Source organism: Ochlerotatus camptorhynchus, unplaced genomic scaffold, assembly GCF_037179485.1.
Source record: "Ochlerotatus camptorhynchus isolate MF236.1 unplaced genomic scaffold, CSIRO-AGI_Acam_v1.1 ptg000284l, whole genome shotgun sequence".
NCBI classification, from domain to species: domain Eukaryota; kingdom Metazoa; phylum Arthropoda; class Insecta; order Diptera; family Culicidae; genus Ochlerotatus; species Ochlerotatus camptorhynchus.
The window spans coordinates 9,292,248-9,309,633 of record NW_027040773.1 but is presented as its reverse complement, the minus strand read 5'-3'; the positions used below and the strand labels follow the sequence as shown (position 1 = coordinate 9,309,633).

Sequence of the window (17,386 nt, the reverse complement as noted above, 5' to 3'; positions counted from 1 at the left end):
TGTGTTGAATGGGTGCGATATCCTACGCAGGTGTGGAAGCTGCCTTCCTGCACATTCGATTGCCATCAATGGATGGCAATCGATGTTCGTCGGTGATTGGCACTAGATTGCGGAACAGAGACCGACGTTAAATAAAGGAAAGAACAGGTTTAGGTTTAGGGTGGGCGTTGGCCAGATTTGGATTTTTCAGATATAATCCTAAATAGGACCTAGATTATTTAATACTCTAGTAACCTCAAGTCCGTGCTCTGTCACAATGTTTCATTGTGATTAATCAACACTCAAAGGGGTAAAATATCAAATTTGGGGTGAATTTGAAAGAAAGGGAACTTGGAGTGTAGAGTGCACTGCCCACTGGACGATTCTGAAGCCTGGCCAAGTGAGTGGGGTATGGGTTTATTTGATTGAACGTCATTTCCAATGTATATATTGATACATCCAAACCATTGGCATTTGAGATAAGACAGAGATAGGATGCGGAGGGCCCGCTTAGGGGAAGCGTAACCCATGTTATGGTTTCCATTGATTAAATAGTTCAGATAGGCTGGAAATGACAGGTTCATAGTGAGAAAATGTACCATATGGGGCCCGTTCACTGATCAAAATCAGATTCACATCGTTCAGACCCTGCCCAAGAATAAGGGGATTGACGATGTCTTGTCAAGTTTTATTTTGAATTTGCGTTTTGCATTTAATACTCAAGTAGTAAATCTCGCGTCCGTGCTTATTCATAACAGTGTGATGTGTCAATACTCACTGGATTATATGTCTTAGACCAGTTCCAGATTAGTTTGCTATTAATATCTTCTGCATCGCAGTTCGCGATAGATTTCTAAATATGGGTTCTCTTTTCCGACCATAATAGCATAGAGGTAACTATAAGACCAGAAGGTCCCGAAGAAACGAGCTTAACTTTTTGGCTCAGCTCTTGTACTATCTTCGGTCCCAAGCTAATCGGTTCACCCCTCGAAACATATGAAAATTCACTAACCCCTCATTTCATCTGTCAAACTTTCATAGCGTATCAAAACAAACATAGTGTAGTACTGGAATTTATACTAGAATGGAGTACGTTAGGCGATTTGCTTGGGACCAATAGGCTAGTCAAGTAGTGAGCCAATTTGAAATCGTTAGTTTCGTATTGATTGTTGATAATAGTGTGAGGGAAGGGGGTGAGTTAAACGTTGCGATATGAGAATAGAGGCAAATAAATAGGGAAGACAACACCATGACCCAAATAAGTAACCAATGCATGCGGCTCACACTTAACTTGTTATATTTCTTTCTTTCTTCCTATCATGTACTAATATTAACTGCCTGAGGACAAATGGGAACACGAGCAGAAGTTCAATAGAGGAAAAGTAGCGAGAAAATTCGAACAAGAAAAGAAAAATTAAACTTGCACCGGCAAGAGGAAGCAGACAGAAAGGATCATGCCGGTTGGAGACAGCCAATGTATACTGGACGAAGCTTGTATCCAGGAAAAGTCGTATGTGCAGGAAACCGTAAGTAGGATAAGAATCGTAAAAGGTGTGTGCTTGCTTGATAAGATCCTAACTTTACTTTAAATACACGGTAGGAATCGAATATCCATTTATGATTAAGGTTTTGCCCAGTGGGAGTGGCAATACTCATTGATGAGTGATTTATCGTACCCATTTATTAGTAACTGTTAGCAGCTAATGATTACAGTCCGCTTTGAGAAGCGTCCGAGAACGGCTGTGTGTTGTTGCTCCGCTGCGTGCTTTTTTTTTTTTTTTTAGAGCTCGGGCTATCTTTGTGCTGCCGTGTAGTTTTTCGGTGCTCGCATTTGAATAGTTTTGTGTCCCGGACGCGATAATTCGATTTAGAATGATTTGTGCTCATGTTTTTCCCCTGTTGCTTTGGTGCCTGGAGTGCTCTCGCTTCCTTTGTTGACGGTGTGACTCGACTGCGCTGATCTATTATTAGGTTTTTGCGGTGTGCATTGCTTTTGTGCACAGAGTGACATGAAGAAGAAAAGTGATATTTAGCTATTGTGTGGTTGGATTCGCTAGAGGAGGAATTGTTTAAAAATGACTAGAGAAAATCAAGCATCGAGAATGCGCTCCCGGATATATTGATTTGGTGAGAACGTTCCAGTTGAAGATTGTTCTCTCTAAAAATCCTTTTTTTTGAATACATTTCATTAATCAAACATTATTATATGCTGGGTTTGGGGGGGGGGGGGGGTTCAGCCTAAGGGTTTCAAAGGATTTGTAGACTGGACAAGGGTTCGTGGATTTGCCAGTCCCTTGTCACGTGTTGATAGACGTACATCTTGTCGTTTATCTTCCAAATGTCTACAATGAAGTTGATTCACCCTGCTGCAACAAACCATCAGGCAGAACTTTACAACCAGTGAAGTATCTGCAGTCATAGGTAATCCTTGCACTGATGGTGGGTTCTATTCACATCACATCACATCACAACTGTTAGCAGCTAATGATTAATTGATTTACTTATTTTAGAATTACCTATACTTCACATCAGAACCTCATTTCCTTCAATAACTACTGCGTCGCAACACACACCTTATATGGATCGCTAACCTTTATTAAGTTTCAGCATTTTCGACATTATAATCAAAGGGTGAGTTTTAAAAGTATAATTACCATGCATATAGATAAGTTAATGTACCAGAACCTGGACGGACACGAGCCTACCCAGGGGAGGACCCGGATACGACCACCCATGTGTGTCTAGAGTATCGCACGAGCTGACGAGTGCAACTGGAAGGACAGTAGGTGTATAGACTAGGGGGTTGGTCCCTAGATAAGCCTTCTTAGCGGAAGGCACAGCCTATGCACTGAACAATTACAATTACAAAAAAAAACTTGAACAATCGATCATTGGTTGTTCAAAATCAGCATGTTCAAAGTATAAGGCTCTCCGAAGCGTTGTTATGAAATAAATGCAATAACATTTAATGTTTCACCATTAATATAATAGTAAACTTCGCCATAATTGGTCGTATCATTGCACAAAGTGGAAATGTACCCAACAGGAAAATAAAATGACAAAAAGCCTAGTCTAGCCTAGTTGATTGAATGGCAGATCAAGATTTTCTATTTAACCGTAATTTAACAAAACAAAAAACAAAATGCCACAAGCCACCCCTAGGCCTCTACAGTTAAATTTTCTAGCTACACCAATGCCCGTCCCTTTCCTTGCATTGTTTCACTGTGCGTTATTCTATATCGATTGCTATACTAAATCTGACAGCAACGTTTACCGTACGGCTTTACCCTCCCCACTAACAAACCTCCAAACTCCTGTGACACTTATGAGAGGTCCTAGAGTTCACTGCATCTCCCTTAAGTAAGTGTCCAACTAATAATCCTTCCCATCCCCTCAGCAGTTGTAAGGACGTAGCCAAGATAGTTCGCGATTGTTGGAGATCAAGATTTCATCGATATCAAAGATTTAAAAAAATCGAATTAAAGGTAAAAGGTTTGAAAAATTTACAAATAAAATTTTGTTCGGGTTTGGTTTTCAACGTTAGCAGTTCAGCTCGTGCCGTGCTCTGTGTGTGCCTTTTGTTTCCCTTGCTTGCTGCGTGCTGGCGTTCCGCCTCCCGGACGAAAGGTGGTTGTGGAGTGTTGTCGTCCTCGTGTTTCTGCGTTGAGTTTGTGTTTCAGAAATGCGATCGAAGTGTTAGTGGCACTGGTGGTATAGTGGTAAGTGTGACTACATCTCACCCCAGCAGGCCTGGGTTCAATCCCAGTCGGCGCCGCCGTGATGTTCTTAGGCATATAGCATCTCTGATCACGCCTTTCTTCGGAAGGGAAGTAAAGCCGTTGGTCCCCGGTTCATGAGTTGATGGGTCGATAGGTAGGGTCCAGGTGTGTGGGAGCTGCCTCCCTGGCGTTGGTGCTCACCACGGAAAACAAGATCGACGGAAAAAATCTAGGAAAAACAAAATGCATCGAAGTGTGCCGTGGTTGCTATTAGACACGTCTGTTTTCGGTCGCTGGAGTTGTCGCTTATGATTTCAGCGTTGGTCATGAGTTGATTCGGGTGATGAGAAGCTGGCGTAGCGTCTTACAGACTGTGTGCTGGTGAACTGAAGCCGAAGTGTTTCTAGTGATCCCTCTGAATCCCTCTAGTTGGGGCAGCTAGAGTGTGCTTCGTGGTTGCTCCTAGGTCAGGAACGAAAGGCGGGTGTGCTGTTTTTAACACCAGTTGAAGAAGTAGCGGCAGCATGTCTATGGAATTTCTTCGAAATCATCGTGACGTCATGGATTCCTTTGCAACAAATCTTTCCTTTATTTTTCTCTTAAATTTCATTCCATTATTATATGATACATTATATGCTGGGTACGGCAGGGTCTACCAGGGCACCCGGTTGAAGATAAATGGATGGGGAGAGTGGAAATGCCAAGTCCCTATCTTTAACATTTCGTGAATAGAGAGTGGGCTCTTCGCCCCACTCACTGGAACAGTTGGATGGCCTGCTTTTTGACCGGTTGTATGATCCAGTTGTTGGCAGGAGATTCTCATTTATCCCGTGGATGCACGAGGGCGATGTTGCATACGGATTCACCCAAACCGTTTTTGGCATACAATAGCAGGTTGAGTACTATTAGAGGTGATTAAACTTGATCAAGTCGAACAGCAAAGATAGTCCACAGCCTACCGACATTTGTCTCCATATCATTATCATATCTAAAAGAAAATCAATTCTAATTAATTTAATATTTGTATCATTTTCAGTTTCGTGCATTTAAACTTTAATCCTACGGAAGGAATATTTACTTCCAGCAGATGTCGGGAGGAATTTACGGAATGTTTGAACTAACTTCTGAAGGAAGCTGAAAAAACTTCCAGAGAATGAAAATAGAAGCTCTTTTCGAGGAAATTTGAAGAAAGTTCTTCTAAAAGTCAGAAAAACATCTGGGGAACTTAATAGAAAAATATTGACAAGTATTTGTAAAATATGTGGTAAACTTTCGGAAAAATAGTGGCCAGAATGGTTTAGGAAATCGAAAAAAAATCTTAGAGCAGCCATTTCTAGGGAAAGCCGCTCGGAAAAACCATCCAATGGAAGTTAGAAAAAGAACCTCTGGAGAAAGCTTGTGGATAAACTTGCAGAGGAAGGCGGAAAAAACAACTGGGAGAATTCGATAGATAGGCGAAATGTATGTAATGTCGGCCAGGTGTCCCTAATTTGGGCCCATAATTTATGTATTGCAATCGACTAAATTTTCAATAGCAACCAAAAATATCCATTAGTACCGTCCCAATGACGCATTCAGTACTCCATGGCACACTTTTCGTTCAAGCTATCGTGGAGTAAATCGTATTCTTAAAAATGATTCGATTACAATAAGAATTAATTCGTTAGAACAGTGAATTTCAATGGAGGGAATTTGGCCATCCTAGGGAGGAAGTGCGCATTACTTTAAGTTTATGGAAGGAAATGTTAACCAAATTGTTGGATGCAGCCCAAGAGCATTCTCTTCTGTGATTAGGAATATATTATGTTGCTTCATCGGCAATCTAGGTCTAACAATTTCACGCTAACGAATCAATCTACGAAAAGTATTTTACCATTTAATGCATCTATACAATCTTCAAAATCTTAATAAACATTATTTCTATCTGCGCGCGCATCTCACGACACCAAATGAATTCCAAGTAAAATTGCGAGTTTTATCATAGTTTTTAAGCATTCTTCCAGTCAAATTGATGTCTTCAAGACTATGATCAAACCTGAATTTTTACTTGAAAAAATCTTCCCTGTATCGTAGCTAGAATCGTCTCCCTTGGACTTAGTCCTTGGTAATCTTGTGGTATTAGCCTTTCGAGAGCTTTGCCATTCGTATCAACCCAAGTAATATTGCAAGTTTTATAGTGGTTTTAAAGCATGCTACAAGTCTAAATCATTGTCTAGAGAACCCTCATAGAACCAACATTTTTACTTGGGAAGTCTTATGTGTGGAACTTTATTTTCTACATTGAAAACAAAACAGTGAACTATACTAGACGTCAAAGATGATATGCAGTGTGCATTGTTATTCACTGCTCCCAATATTTAAACGCTAGCAGAAAGTATTCAGGATTATTATTGACGTTTATTTGCAGATTTATTATGGGGTTTCACATAGCGCTTCGTAAACTTATAAACATTTTGAAATGCTTAAACTTCATTACAATTAAAAGGACTCCAATAGTGTACAGTATAGAACAGTCAATGTTTCCCTGAAGAAGATCACCAACGAAGCTCGCTATTGCTTCCTTACGTCTCGCATCCAAAAGCTCTAAGTTGATAAGCATACAACGGCTTTCGAAGCTAGGCACATTTGTAGGGTCATTTCAAAATTCCGAAAATGCCTTGAAGCATATCGGATGAACTACCGTTGAATAGTTTCAATACGCATGGTTTCATTTTGGTAGTATGGAGACCACACGACCGTCGAATATAGGGTGTCCCAGAATGTCTAAGCACTGTCTGTTTTCAGCAAATGCGATTTTTATTTTGTATTCATGTTCTTTATAGCATTCGTCGTTGTAAGCCTAGGAGTGGATTTTTGATCTCACGCTACTCATTAGCTTCAGCACAGATGCCTTTCCAACAATTTTGGATATTTTTTCCCAGTCTTTCGCAAACTTTGTAACGGAATCGGCTGCCTTTACATGTGTCCGCAAATGTACAGGGCCCAAACATTTTCGATTAGCCTGGCCTGAGGACAGTTTGGCGGATTCATCTCCTTGGGTACGAATTGGATCTTGTTGGCTTTATACTAGGCTACCGTATCCATGGAGTAATGAAGCGACGCCAAATCCGGCCAAAACAGTACTGAGGCGTCGTGTTTGTGGATCATGGGTATCAGACGCTTGTTTAAACATTCATGCACGTTAACATCGTTTGTCACAAATGATTTGAAAAGCATACCACACTCACAAATGGCTTGCCAAACCATATCTTGATCACTAGGAAGTTTTTTGTAATCAAAGCTAACGTATGATTCATCGTCCATAAATACGCACACCGATTTTCCGCACAGCAACTAGTCGTATAACTTTCGAGCCCTTGGTTTGACGGATGCGACTTATTTTTCACTTCGCTTTGGCTTCTTCTGCTTCTTCTACGTATCTACGGCCATTCTTTCCTTGACCAGCTGGAGGTTACTCTTCGAGGATCGCACTTTTTCAGCCACGTCTCGAACCGAAACACTTTTCTTGCGAGTGAATGCTTGCACGATTTTCCGGTCCAGATTTCGGTAAACAGTGTTCGTCCAGATTTTTGCTTGTTCTGGAAATTTGCTTTATCACCTTACTTTCGAATCGTGTTTCGAACGGCTCCGATGCTTACACCTTCCAATTTCGCTGATTGACTCAGATAAATGTTAGGTAAAGTACACCATTTGTGCACGATATGTTTGCGCTTTTCCAGAGAAATGCTTTGCATTGTCACGGAAATGTAATGAACCGACACTTGAAATACATGAAACTGTTGGTCGAAATGTAAACAATTACTCGACGTAATAATCAGATGTTTAAACGTCATCTGAAACAAGCAGGGGTGTTCCAAAGTCGTGCTAGACATTCTGGGACACCCTATACTCCAGAGTAGGTCATACCAACGAACAGTATACATCATTGATTTTTTTTTTTTGCGAAGCGGAATATGAACCCGAGTTGTGAGGAAGCTTTGAATACTAAGTATGTAACATGATCCTTGAAGCTGAGCTTATAGTCGTTCGGTATTTCCAGATCCTTGATAGTCGATTCACGTTTCAAAGTTATGCCCGTCAGGGTGTAGTCATGGTGAAGAAGCGAACGTTTGCGGCCAAAGGAAATTACAAGGAATGTCGAGACTTTAAGTGACATGCGATTAATAGGACACCACTCAGTGAAGACTTCCAATTGTTGCTGCAAGAAAATGGAATCACTAAGTTCTTTTATCACGAAGTAGAGTTTCAGGTCGCCCGCAGACAATAGTTTAAGGTGATTCTCTGGAGCGTCCTTTTTCGTGTTACACTTCGCAATTTCACATTTAAAATAATAAGGTTTCTGTGAATGCACGTAGCTGAAACTACTACTTGTTATTTGCTGCGGAGAAGCAAGCAATGTCTGAAATTTGCAGATGTATAAACTTCGTAGATCTTAGGGTGTTGTGAGGTATGTTTAGGTTTAGGCTTAGAACAACTTCATAGCATTTCCATCGCACCGTCTCCAACAGTAGTTACGGGTGCAAAAATAACTTTACGCCGATTTACACCACCACCGCCTGAAAATGCTTTAATGCCGATGAAGCCACTGAGCAAAAGAACCCCAAACCCTAAAATGTTATCGATACTTCTCTACTACTTTAAGGCCCTCTACATGCTGGAGTTCCTGGAGCTCAACAACCTACTCGGAGTGTCACATTTCACTTTCTACAATCACACAATCGGGCCCAAGGCGAGCTGCATCCTGCAGCATTACGTGAACGGTGACCTTCCGCCGTTGATCACCCCGTTTGTACCGGCCAGGGATCAAACGAGCAAAGGTTCCACCGATAGTAATGACGTACACAACAAAGAGATGGATCTTACCAACGCATCGTTCCAGAAGCCGAAGATTACTGTAAATATTTTGCCGTGGAATTTGCGGATGCGATCCCAGAAGGAGATACGTACCGAAGGGTTGTTTGCATCGTTAAACGATTGCCTATATAGGAGCATGTACAGGTACTTGACGACGTGGTGCTTTGATCTGGATTTATTGAGCCAACATTTTGATTTCTTACAGATACTCACATGTTGCACTGATTGATTTAGATGAATTTATAATACCCCATCACAACGACACTTTGATCGATCTTATCAAGTATGTACTTGACACGTTGGTTGTCCTTACTCAGGATCATAATCGACTATGTCTTACTTTTTTTTCAGCTGGCTTTCAAAGCGAATCAACAACCGAAACACGGGAGCTTACTCATTTCAGAATGCATTTTTCTACCTACAATTTGCGGACGACGATTCCATCTTCGAAGGCGGTTCACCCGAGGCAGATCTGACAGCTGCCCTAACGACACAGCGAAAGACGAGACGACGCTCGAAACTGCATCCGCAGAAGCAACGCTCAAAGTACATCTGCAAACCGGAAGCAGTAATCGAAGCCGGCAATCACTTTGTGTGGGAGTTTTGCCCGGGCCGGGGATCGCTTAATGTGCCAGCCGATGCGGCCATACTGCATCACTACCGGGTAGGTCTATGGATGGATTAGCCGAAATAATCACTTCAACGAGTTTCTTTTACTTTTACAGGTTTGCGAGTTTGGTGGCGATGATTGCATCAAGTCACCATCGGTAGTAGATCGAACGGCCCATCGGTACTCCAAGCGGTTGCTGGACAGGGTCGGTACTGTTTACAACTACCTTAAGGAAACATGCAATCTTCCGGAAATACCACACGGCCCAACGAAACCACCACCGACGCGTAAGAAGCAGCTCAAAATTCGTATCCCCGACAGACCGGCGTCCCTGGCAGCAGCCCCCAAGGCTGATAATACTGTAGATAGCATCAAAACGAACGCTAGTAATAACAATAACAACAACAGCAGCAGTAGCAGGAGCACTTTTGCAAGCTCACTGATCAGAGTGATTTCGAATCGACAGGTGTAATTTAATTTTTGACGAACGAGGGAAGGAGGTATTTTTATACGATTATATTATTAGAAGAGAGTTCAGAGCATCACACAAACTCGCAAGTTAGAAACTTTTTTTTATTAACATATTATACTTAGTCTTTATGATAATTATCATCAGTAGCGTATAGATTTTTGGGTAAAGCAGAACAAGGAATCTAACGAATTGTGACAGCACAATCTCTCATTTGTTATAACTAGCAATTAAATCAAATATTTACAAAACTACTCCAAGCTTCTAGCCAGGCGGCAGCTGATTTCGGTAAAAAAGCAAGTTTTGGGCCGACAATTGCTGCGACTAGGTGCAATGCTCACTAGTAGAACATTTTGTAGGATGGCTTAACATGATTCCATGGCCTACAGTAATGGCTTCTTAGTTCACTTGTTATTTTTACCTATATCAACACGCTCTTAATTCATTTCAAAGTAACGGGATCGAGTCTAAAGAGTTTGGTAAATTGCAGTGAAAGAATTCGATTTGTTGTGCTATGCCTAAGTCTAGATTTTGTGGAACTTATTGAACAGTAATCAAAACTAAACAACTTAACATAGGAGAGACATAGAAAACCGCATATCAAACTAGGTCTTACAATCCTAGCTCAGTTTTTAGTTGTTTCTCAGAAAGCCAGATCCGGAAACTGAAGTGGCAAAGGTGCAAGAGGCGCTGTATGAGGACGAGGAAGCAGGAAATGTTACTTTAGCTCAAACAAAATATTCTAACAGTGGAGTGAACTATCGAAATATATGAAACGGAGACTACACTACACAACACCGATAACTAAATTTATTACCTACAAGCTACCCAACATTGAAGTATGAATTGATGCAATAAAAGTAAATCATCAAACATGGTTTGAAAAACAAGCGAGGAAATACATTGGCGGAGAATTTTAAACGGTGAGATGCCTTGTGTTTTGATTTGAGATATCACTCTCCGTAAAATTCCCATTTTTACCTTTAGCTTGGGGCGTGAAGTGTAATGACTTCCTGTCTGCTAAATGGCGACAGCAAAGTGCTTGAAGCTGCAGAGTCTTCCTCTCAGCAGTGGTGTAGTTTAAGCCGGGTGTAGACACAATTGAACAACTCACATGAATATAACTGATTTGAACGAGAATTACCCTTCAACTTAGGTGATCAATTCACTTGAATTGAAAATAAAAGTTGAACCGGGCTCAATTTTTCAAGCCACTTGAATTCAACTGAGTTGCTAATTTCACATGCCTTATTGAAACCCAGCTTTATGTAAAACTGCCTTTGAGTTCTTTGAACATTGAAGAAAGTTTTCAGGTGATCGCAAAATTCCGTAAATCAATTGCATTCAGACGACCAGAAAGTTGAGAACATGCTTGGCATAGATACATAGTTTTAGTCACGAGCTGCTCATTTGATAATTACTTTGCACCCAGTTGACAAATCATAGTTCTGTTTGAAGCAGTAGATAGAATAAAGTTTAAGCTTGTTATTATAATAAGCAGGTAAGAAAAGTAGATTTTATTTCCAGTAATAAACTGTATTTGTTTTTGTGTTGTAAAAATCAAGTGAGAAATGCTCACTGCACATCTCGGACTTTAAGTGTAAAAAATCATTGGTGTTGATTCAAATGTTAAGATTTGCCTACTCTTTGCATATCTATGGTAATTAAGCTATGATCCTAATCTATCAATTACTTTAAATAAAACCAAAAGTCAACAACTGAGTGAAAAGTTATTAACAAATGAGCAGTTGGTGTGTACAACTGTGCATGCCAAATATGGTTGAGAAGAGGTTTCAGAATTCAAAATGTGGGCTTCTGTGCGTTGAATAGTCTGAGAATAATTCTCTAAGGCTGGCACAGTGAAAGCTTGCGACTGAGGGGACCAAAAATTATTAATAAAATCTTTTGTCCGATCGGTCGCTTAGCATTTTTGGCTCATGTACACCTACTGCTGTCCGATAATCAAGAAATTGAAAAGATTCTTCTTCCTTTTTCACTGTTTGTCAAGCTTCCATAAAGATCGAAGAGTTTTCCGTGTTGTTCGATCATGATTTCATGTTTTGCTAAAACAATTTAATTTTTCTAGCAAAGATCTTAGTTAACTGCGTATGTGTTCTAAAAAGTGCTATAAATATGGATTCTAGTTCTTGCATGAATGAAAAATATCAAGCAATTTTGGCGTCTGCGTACAAAGTAAACCAGAAGCGCCGATGGATACATAGTGGACACTAGATGAATCACGGTGTCTCTGGTAGAATATGTAACCGGTGAACTGTGGAATCGATTTCCATTAGACATAATTGAAACATTTGTCTTTCCTCCTTCATTCTACTTTTTTTTTCTATCTTTCATAACTATTGAGAAAATTTTAATTGTTGTGACTTTTTGAAGTTGACTACCTTGCTACCTCCTTTGCCATTCACGGCCACCAGAAAAATTCTCGCATGATTCTCTTCATTGCAGTTTCGCCCACGTGTCCTCCATGAGCTGACGTTAGAGCCTTGGTCCTGAGATCTTTGGGGAGTACTGCTCTATCATCTTTGAAGACCAAATGTCCGAGAAAGTGTAGACTCTTCTTTTGCGCTTCGAACTTGCGCAGAGTATCAGGCCATCGGTTTACCGCCGTCCTCACACCTAGCAGCTCATCATCTTGTGCGGCAATCCTTTCGATCTCCTCCCAAGTTATCTCCATACACATCGAGTCTAGAGTGTACAGAAAGTTAGTGGTATCCTCTTCTTCGAACGGAACGGCTTCTTGGGTATGGTTAAGTATTAACCCGGAGGCTGAAAATAGCCCAAGTTTCTTTCATCATGCTATATTTTATTTTCACCCGTTCATTCAGTGAGGAGTTATAATAAGTTTTAATTACGACACCTCATCTCATCTCCCACACTACCCTGAGAAACTCCTGCTCTAACAGGTAATGATTTAGAGTTCTGTCAGTTAAATGATTTTGAATTAATTTCATACTATAGAGTGGATAATTAAACTAATTAATTTTGCAATCACGCCAAACACTGTCGAATGCTTTTCTATGTTTAGAAGGGAAACTTCAGTTGAGCAGCCTTCGGATTTGTTGGAACGTATTAAATTGGTAACTCTAAAGAGTTGATGAGCAGTTGAATGCCCATGGCGAAATCCAAACAGCTCATCTGCAAAAAATGAGTTCGTATTGATATGAAGCATCATTATATTTAAAATTATTTTTGTTTTTTCAAAAAGTCTACTTATTGAAGAAAGCAAACTTATGAGACGGTAGCTTGAAGCTTCAGCTGGATTTTGAAAGGCAAGGTACTCTGTACAAGTTTTTTGATGAGGATAAAGAAAATTCCATCATCACCTGGAGCTTTCATATTTTGAAACTTTTTAGTTTTGGATCTTTATTAGTCCAAATCAGTCCCCCAGGAATCATCAACGATAAATTTCCGGGAAAAAATATTCAGATAATCCCGAACAACCTGATTCTCCATAGGACTAGTAAGACCCAAACTTAAATTATGGGAACTCTCGAATTGCTTAGCAAGTTTCTAAGTCTTTTTGTAATGTGTGATTCAAAAAAAAAATTCCTCAGTTCACAGGATCACTTACGGCACTGGGTGAGGTGTTTGAAATTCCTTCCAGTCTTGCTGAAGTGTTCCCACTTCACTTGGACATGGAGCATAAGGCTAGTTTGTTTCTAAAACCTTAAGGTTGTTTAGTTAAGTAGACTTGAAGTGAACTAAATAAAAATCATTAGACATCCCGTTGCGCGAATCGCCAGGACGGGATATCATTCTCATTTTGATTACTTGGACTGGCACAACTCTAAGTAATTTTGCCAATTCATCTTTGATCTGATCCAGGGATTCACCACTGGGAAGTCCTTCCATGAAAACGTTTAACAGATGGTCAGTTTAAGAGATGAACTAGCCTATGGCTAAAAATCTCTTTAATAAAGAAAAAAAAAAAAAAAAAAATGGTCAGTTTTGGTGTCGTAAGTAAAAAAAATGATGCTGCTTCTCATAAAGATACTTGAGAAGACATTTGAATCCGTCCAGGGTTTCATCCAATACACGGCATTCATCCCGATAGCCACTTTCCAGTGAAAACTTAAATTTAACGAAGTTCAAAAGTTCCGTGCGAAGAGCGTTGAAAAACTACAATAAGAGGAATCTTTTCATTTTTGCCATTAAGCCGTGAATGTTTAATGGAATTTTGCCTAGATGATGGATCATTCTCATCATCCGTAAGCATATCAAATTGATTGCTCAAATTAATTTCATCAGAAGGAGGATCAAGCGATTTCCCTTTTCTTTTGCGTTTAGGCGCTGTGGCGGCAAAGCCAAGTTTCTCAAAATCGACTTCCAAACGAATCCGAAGGATCGAAGAGGAATTTTCCAAATCGATATCCAAGCAGGATTACCTCGGGTAGGGTCCAAAGAGTAATGAGATTCAAACAAGGTAGAAATTTTACAGGTTGAGCACTGAAAAGTGCTGTTAAAATTTGCTGTAGCTTAAGGTAGCTGTATCACTTCGTTCAGCAAAAATATAATAGATCCGCATGGCAAGAGAGTACGATACGAACTGAAAACTTGCCAAATCATTTTTTTTTTAATTTTTATTTATTTATTTATTCGTCAATCAATCAAATCGTAGACTACATATTAACATTAAGACTCATGTTCTATGACTTCGCAGGGTTCTGAAATATATTTTTAATTCTGTTGAGGGCATATTTAGGTCAATCATTTCACAATGATGATTATAAACAGTCATCATCTGATTTACCGGTCCAAATTTAGCGTAATTGGTCCGATGGCGATCTACTGCGAACAACTGTCGATTGCGTAATTGTCGGGAAGGTGCATACAAATTTAACCTTGACAATAGATCAGCTGAGTCAATGCGTTGCGAAATGATATTGTTTAATAAAGAAATCTTTGCGTAATCCCGACGTTCTTTCAATGTTTGAATGCTGATCAGCAAGCAACGTGCTTCATATGACGGGAGAGGAAAAGCCGTCCAACCTAACTTACGTAATGCATATAATAAAAATTGCTTTTGGATTGACTCTATTCGTTCTTCATGCTTTTTCATATAGGGTGACCAAACAACGCTACAATATTCTAAAATTGACCTCACATAAGCAACGTAAAGTGATTTAATTGTATAAGGATCTTTAAAGTGGAGACCGAAACGTTTTATAAAATTAAGCATATTGCCTGCTCTATGTATTATTGTGTTATAATGGTCCACAAATGTCAATTTAGAATCTAGAATAACACCTAAATCTCTTACATTTTCACATTTTTGAACATTTTCATTACCTAATGTAATACAAAGATTTTGTTTGTTTAGTTTTCTACTGTACGTTATAAGATTACATTTTTTGATATTAAGTTTCAATAAACTTTTACTACACCATCTGTAAAAAACATTTATTTCATTCTGAAACACATTCATATCGTTATCGCTTCCTATTTCTAAAAATAGCTTCATGTCATCAGCGTATATAAGTACCTTGATATTTTTTAAAATAAGAGAGACGTCATTAATGTACAAAATAAAAAGAAGAGGACCTAGGTGCGATCCCTGGGGAACCCCTGACGTGACTTGAATTGGCTTAGATGTTTTTTCGTTGAATCTTACAATTTGCTGGCGATCAACTAAATACGATCTAATCCAGGTGATGAGCTCCATCTCAATTCCCATTTTTTCTAATTTAAAAATCAGCATTGGGATATCAATTCTGTCAAACGCTTTACTGAAGTCTGTATATAGAGCTTCTACTTGGTTACCTCTGTCCATTGCATTTAATACAAAGTCCACAAATTCCAAAAGGTTTGTGGTGGTTGAACGGCCTTTAAAAAATCCGTGTTGTGCACTAGTTATTCTTTGTTTTATTTGACCAAAAATGTTTTTATTTATAATTGATTCGAAGAGTTTTGGAATGCACGAAATGATAGCAATCCCACGATAATTTCGAATATCGGATTTTTTACCTGATTTATATATGGGTATTAAGTAAGATTTTTTCCATACCTTCGGGAATATACCGGATTCAAGCGACATATTAAACAGCCAGAATAAAGGGGTTGTGAGTTCAGTTGCTAAGTTTTTCATAAAAGTAGGTGGGATTCCATCTGGTCCTGAACCTTTAGTGGCGTCCACATCTCGTAGGCCATTCCAAATATCATGAAGCGAAATGTTATTAACGCCAACAGTAGTTGAAAAGTCAGGAAAATAAGAAAAATATTCATAATCACGATCATTATCTGAAAATTTCGTGTATGTTTCTTGAAAAAAAAGTGGCGAAAAGATTACATATATCATCAGAATTATTACCTTCCTTTTCATCCAATGTCATTTTTGATGGAAAACTGCACGATTTCATTTTAGTTTTGACGTAATTGAAGAAGTTTCTTGGACATGATTTAATTTCATTCTCAGTTTTTATGTTATACTCAGAAAGTGCCAAAGAAATTGCATCATTGAGTTGATCACAAATCCTTAAATACTTTTCGAGATTATCACGATTTTTATGTTTTCTGTATAATTTGTGAGCTTTTTGTTTACGATTTTTCAAGTTAATGATATGATTAGTGAACCAAACCGGATATTTGGAGGAATAATTGCGTCGTCTCCTTTTTAATGGAATTTCCTCGTGAATTACGTCAAACAGAATTTTATAAAAAACCTCCACGGCACATTCAACATTTACCTGATCCTTCAAAATGGTTTTCCAATTTAGTCCATTGAATTTAGTTTTAATATTATCATAATTAGCATTTTTGTAGTCGAACACATTTTCATACTCACTGTCGTTGGGGTGTTGACTCTCATGAACAAATATGGAATACTCGATTGCTGTGTGAAATGCTTCATTCTTCCATAAAGGAGAAATAGATTTACTTACACAGAAATCTTCATGTATATTCGTTAACAAGAAATCTAGGAAACAATTCTGTTGATTTCTTACATGGTTTATTTGGTTTAATCCTAAAGACGCCATTTTTTCAAAAATAAATTGTAATGTTTCGTTTTCCCCAATGACTGGGAGAAGAAAACTCTCATTATCTGAATCAGGAATAAAATCAGCATTGCGTTGATTGAAATCTCCATAAATATGAATTTTGAATTCAGGGGGAAATTGAAATACGATTTCTTCAGCTATTTGGAAAAACTTTTCATACGAGGACTTACAAGCGTAATCTGGGGGAAAATAGACTGTGGTAAAAATATGAGTTTCACCAGCTATATTTGTCTTTACCCACACATGCTCAAATTCTTTTACTTTCGATGAAACAATAAGTTCTGAAATAAATTTTGAAGAAATAGCAATAAGAACTCCACCACCTGACATTCTTTGGGTTTCGAGTAAGTCACGATCATCTCTGAAAACATTATAATCATTTCCAAAAGTTTCCTCACTTTTAATGTTCTCGTTCCAACTAGTTTGAGGAACCACATCTCCTGTTATAACGAGCGGGACCTAACGACTCGATTGACGACGATGCACAACATTGAAGTCTGACCTGCTAGCTAGTTCAAGGAAAATGGGTTGTTGCTTATGGCTCAACAATCGAACATGAATGTGAATTTCATTTTTTTTTTAATTTTGTTTAGAAACAAAAATCAGTATAAATCGGTATGAAATCTCATACATCGGTATTTTGAGGAACTTTATCGATATCGCGCTTTGAAATTGGTATAAATTACATATGGCAACGCTGGTTAGGAAATATTTGGAGGGTAAACCAGATTATCCAACGTTC

General features: G+C 38.9%; 1 protein-coding gene across 2 annotated transcripts in view; it reads left to right on the top strand.

Annotated features, from left to right (window-relative positions):
• LOC135706547 (uncharacterized) overlaps positions 1-10,558 on the top strand; it is a 57,583-nt gene extending 47,025 nt beyond the window's left edge. For both annotated transcript variants that reach the window (XM_065228188.1, XM_065228187.1), the window contains exons 8-11: positions 8,341-8,696; positions 8,758-8,835; positions 8,904-9,216; positions 9,278-10,558. In XM_065228188.1, coding sequence (XP_065084260.1) covers positions 8,341-8,696; positions 8,758-8,835; positions 8,904-9,216; positions 9,278-9,634 — 1,104 coding nt within the window. In that variant the 3' untranslated portion in view covers positions 9,635-10,558. The remainder of the gene's footprint in view (positions 1-8,340; positions 8,697-8,757; positions 8,836-8,903; positions 9,217-9,277) is intronic.
• Positions 10,559-17,386: the final 6,828 nt, after the last annotated feature.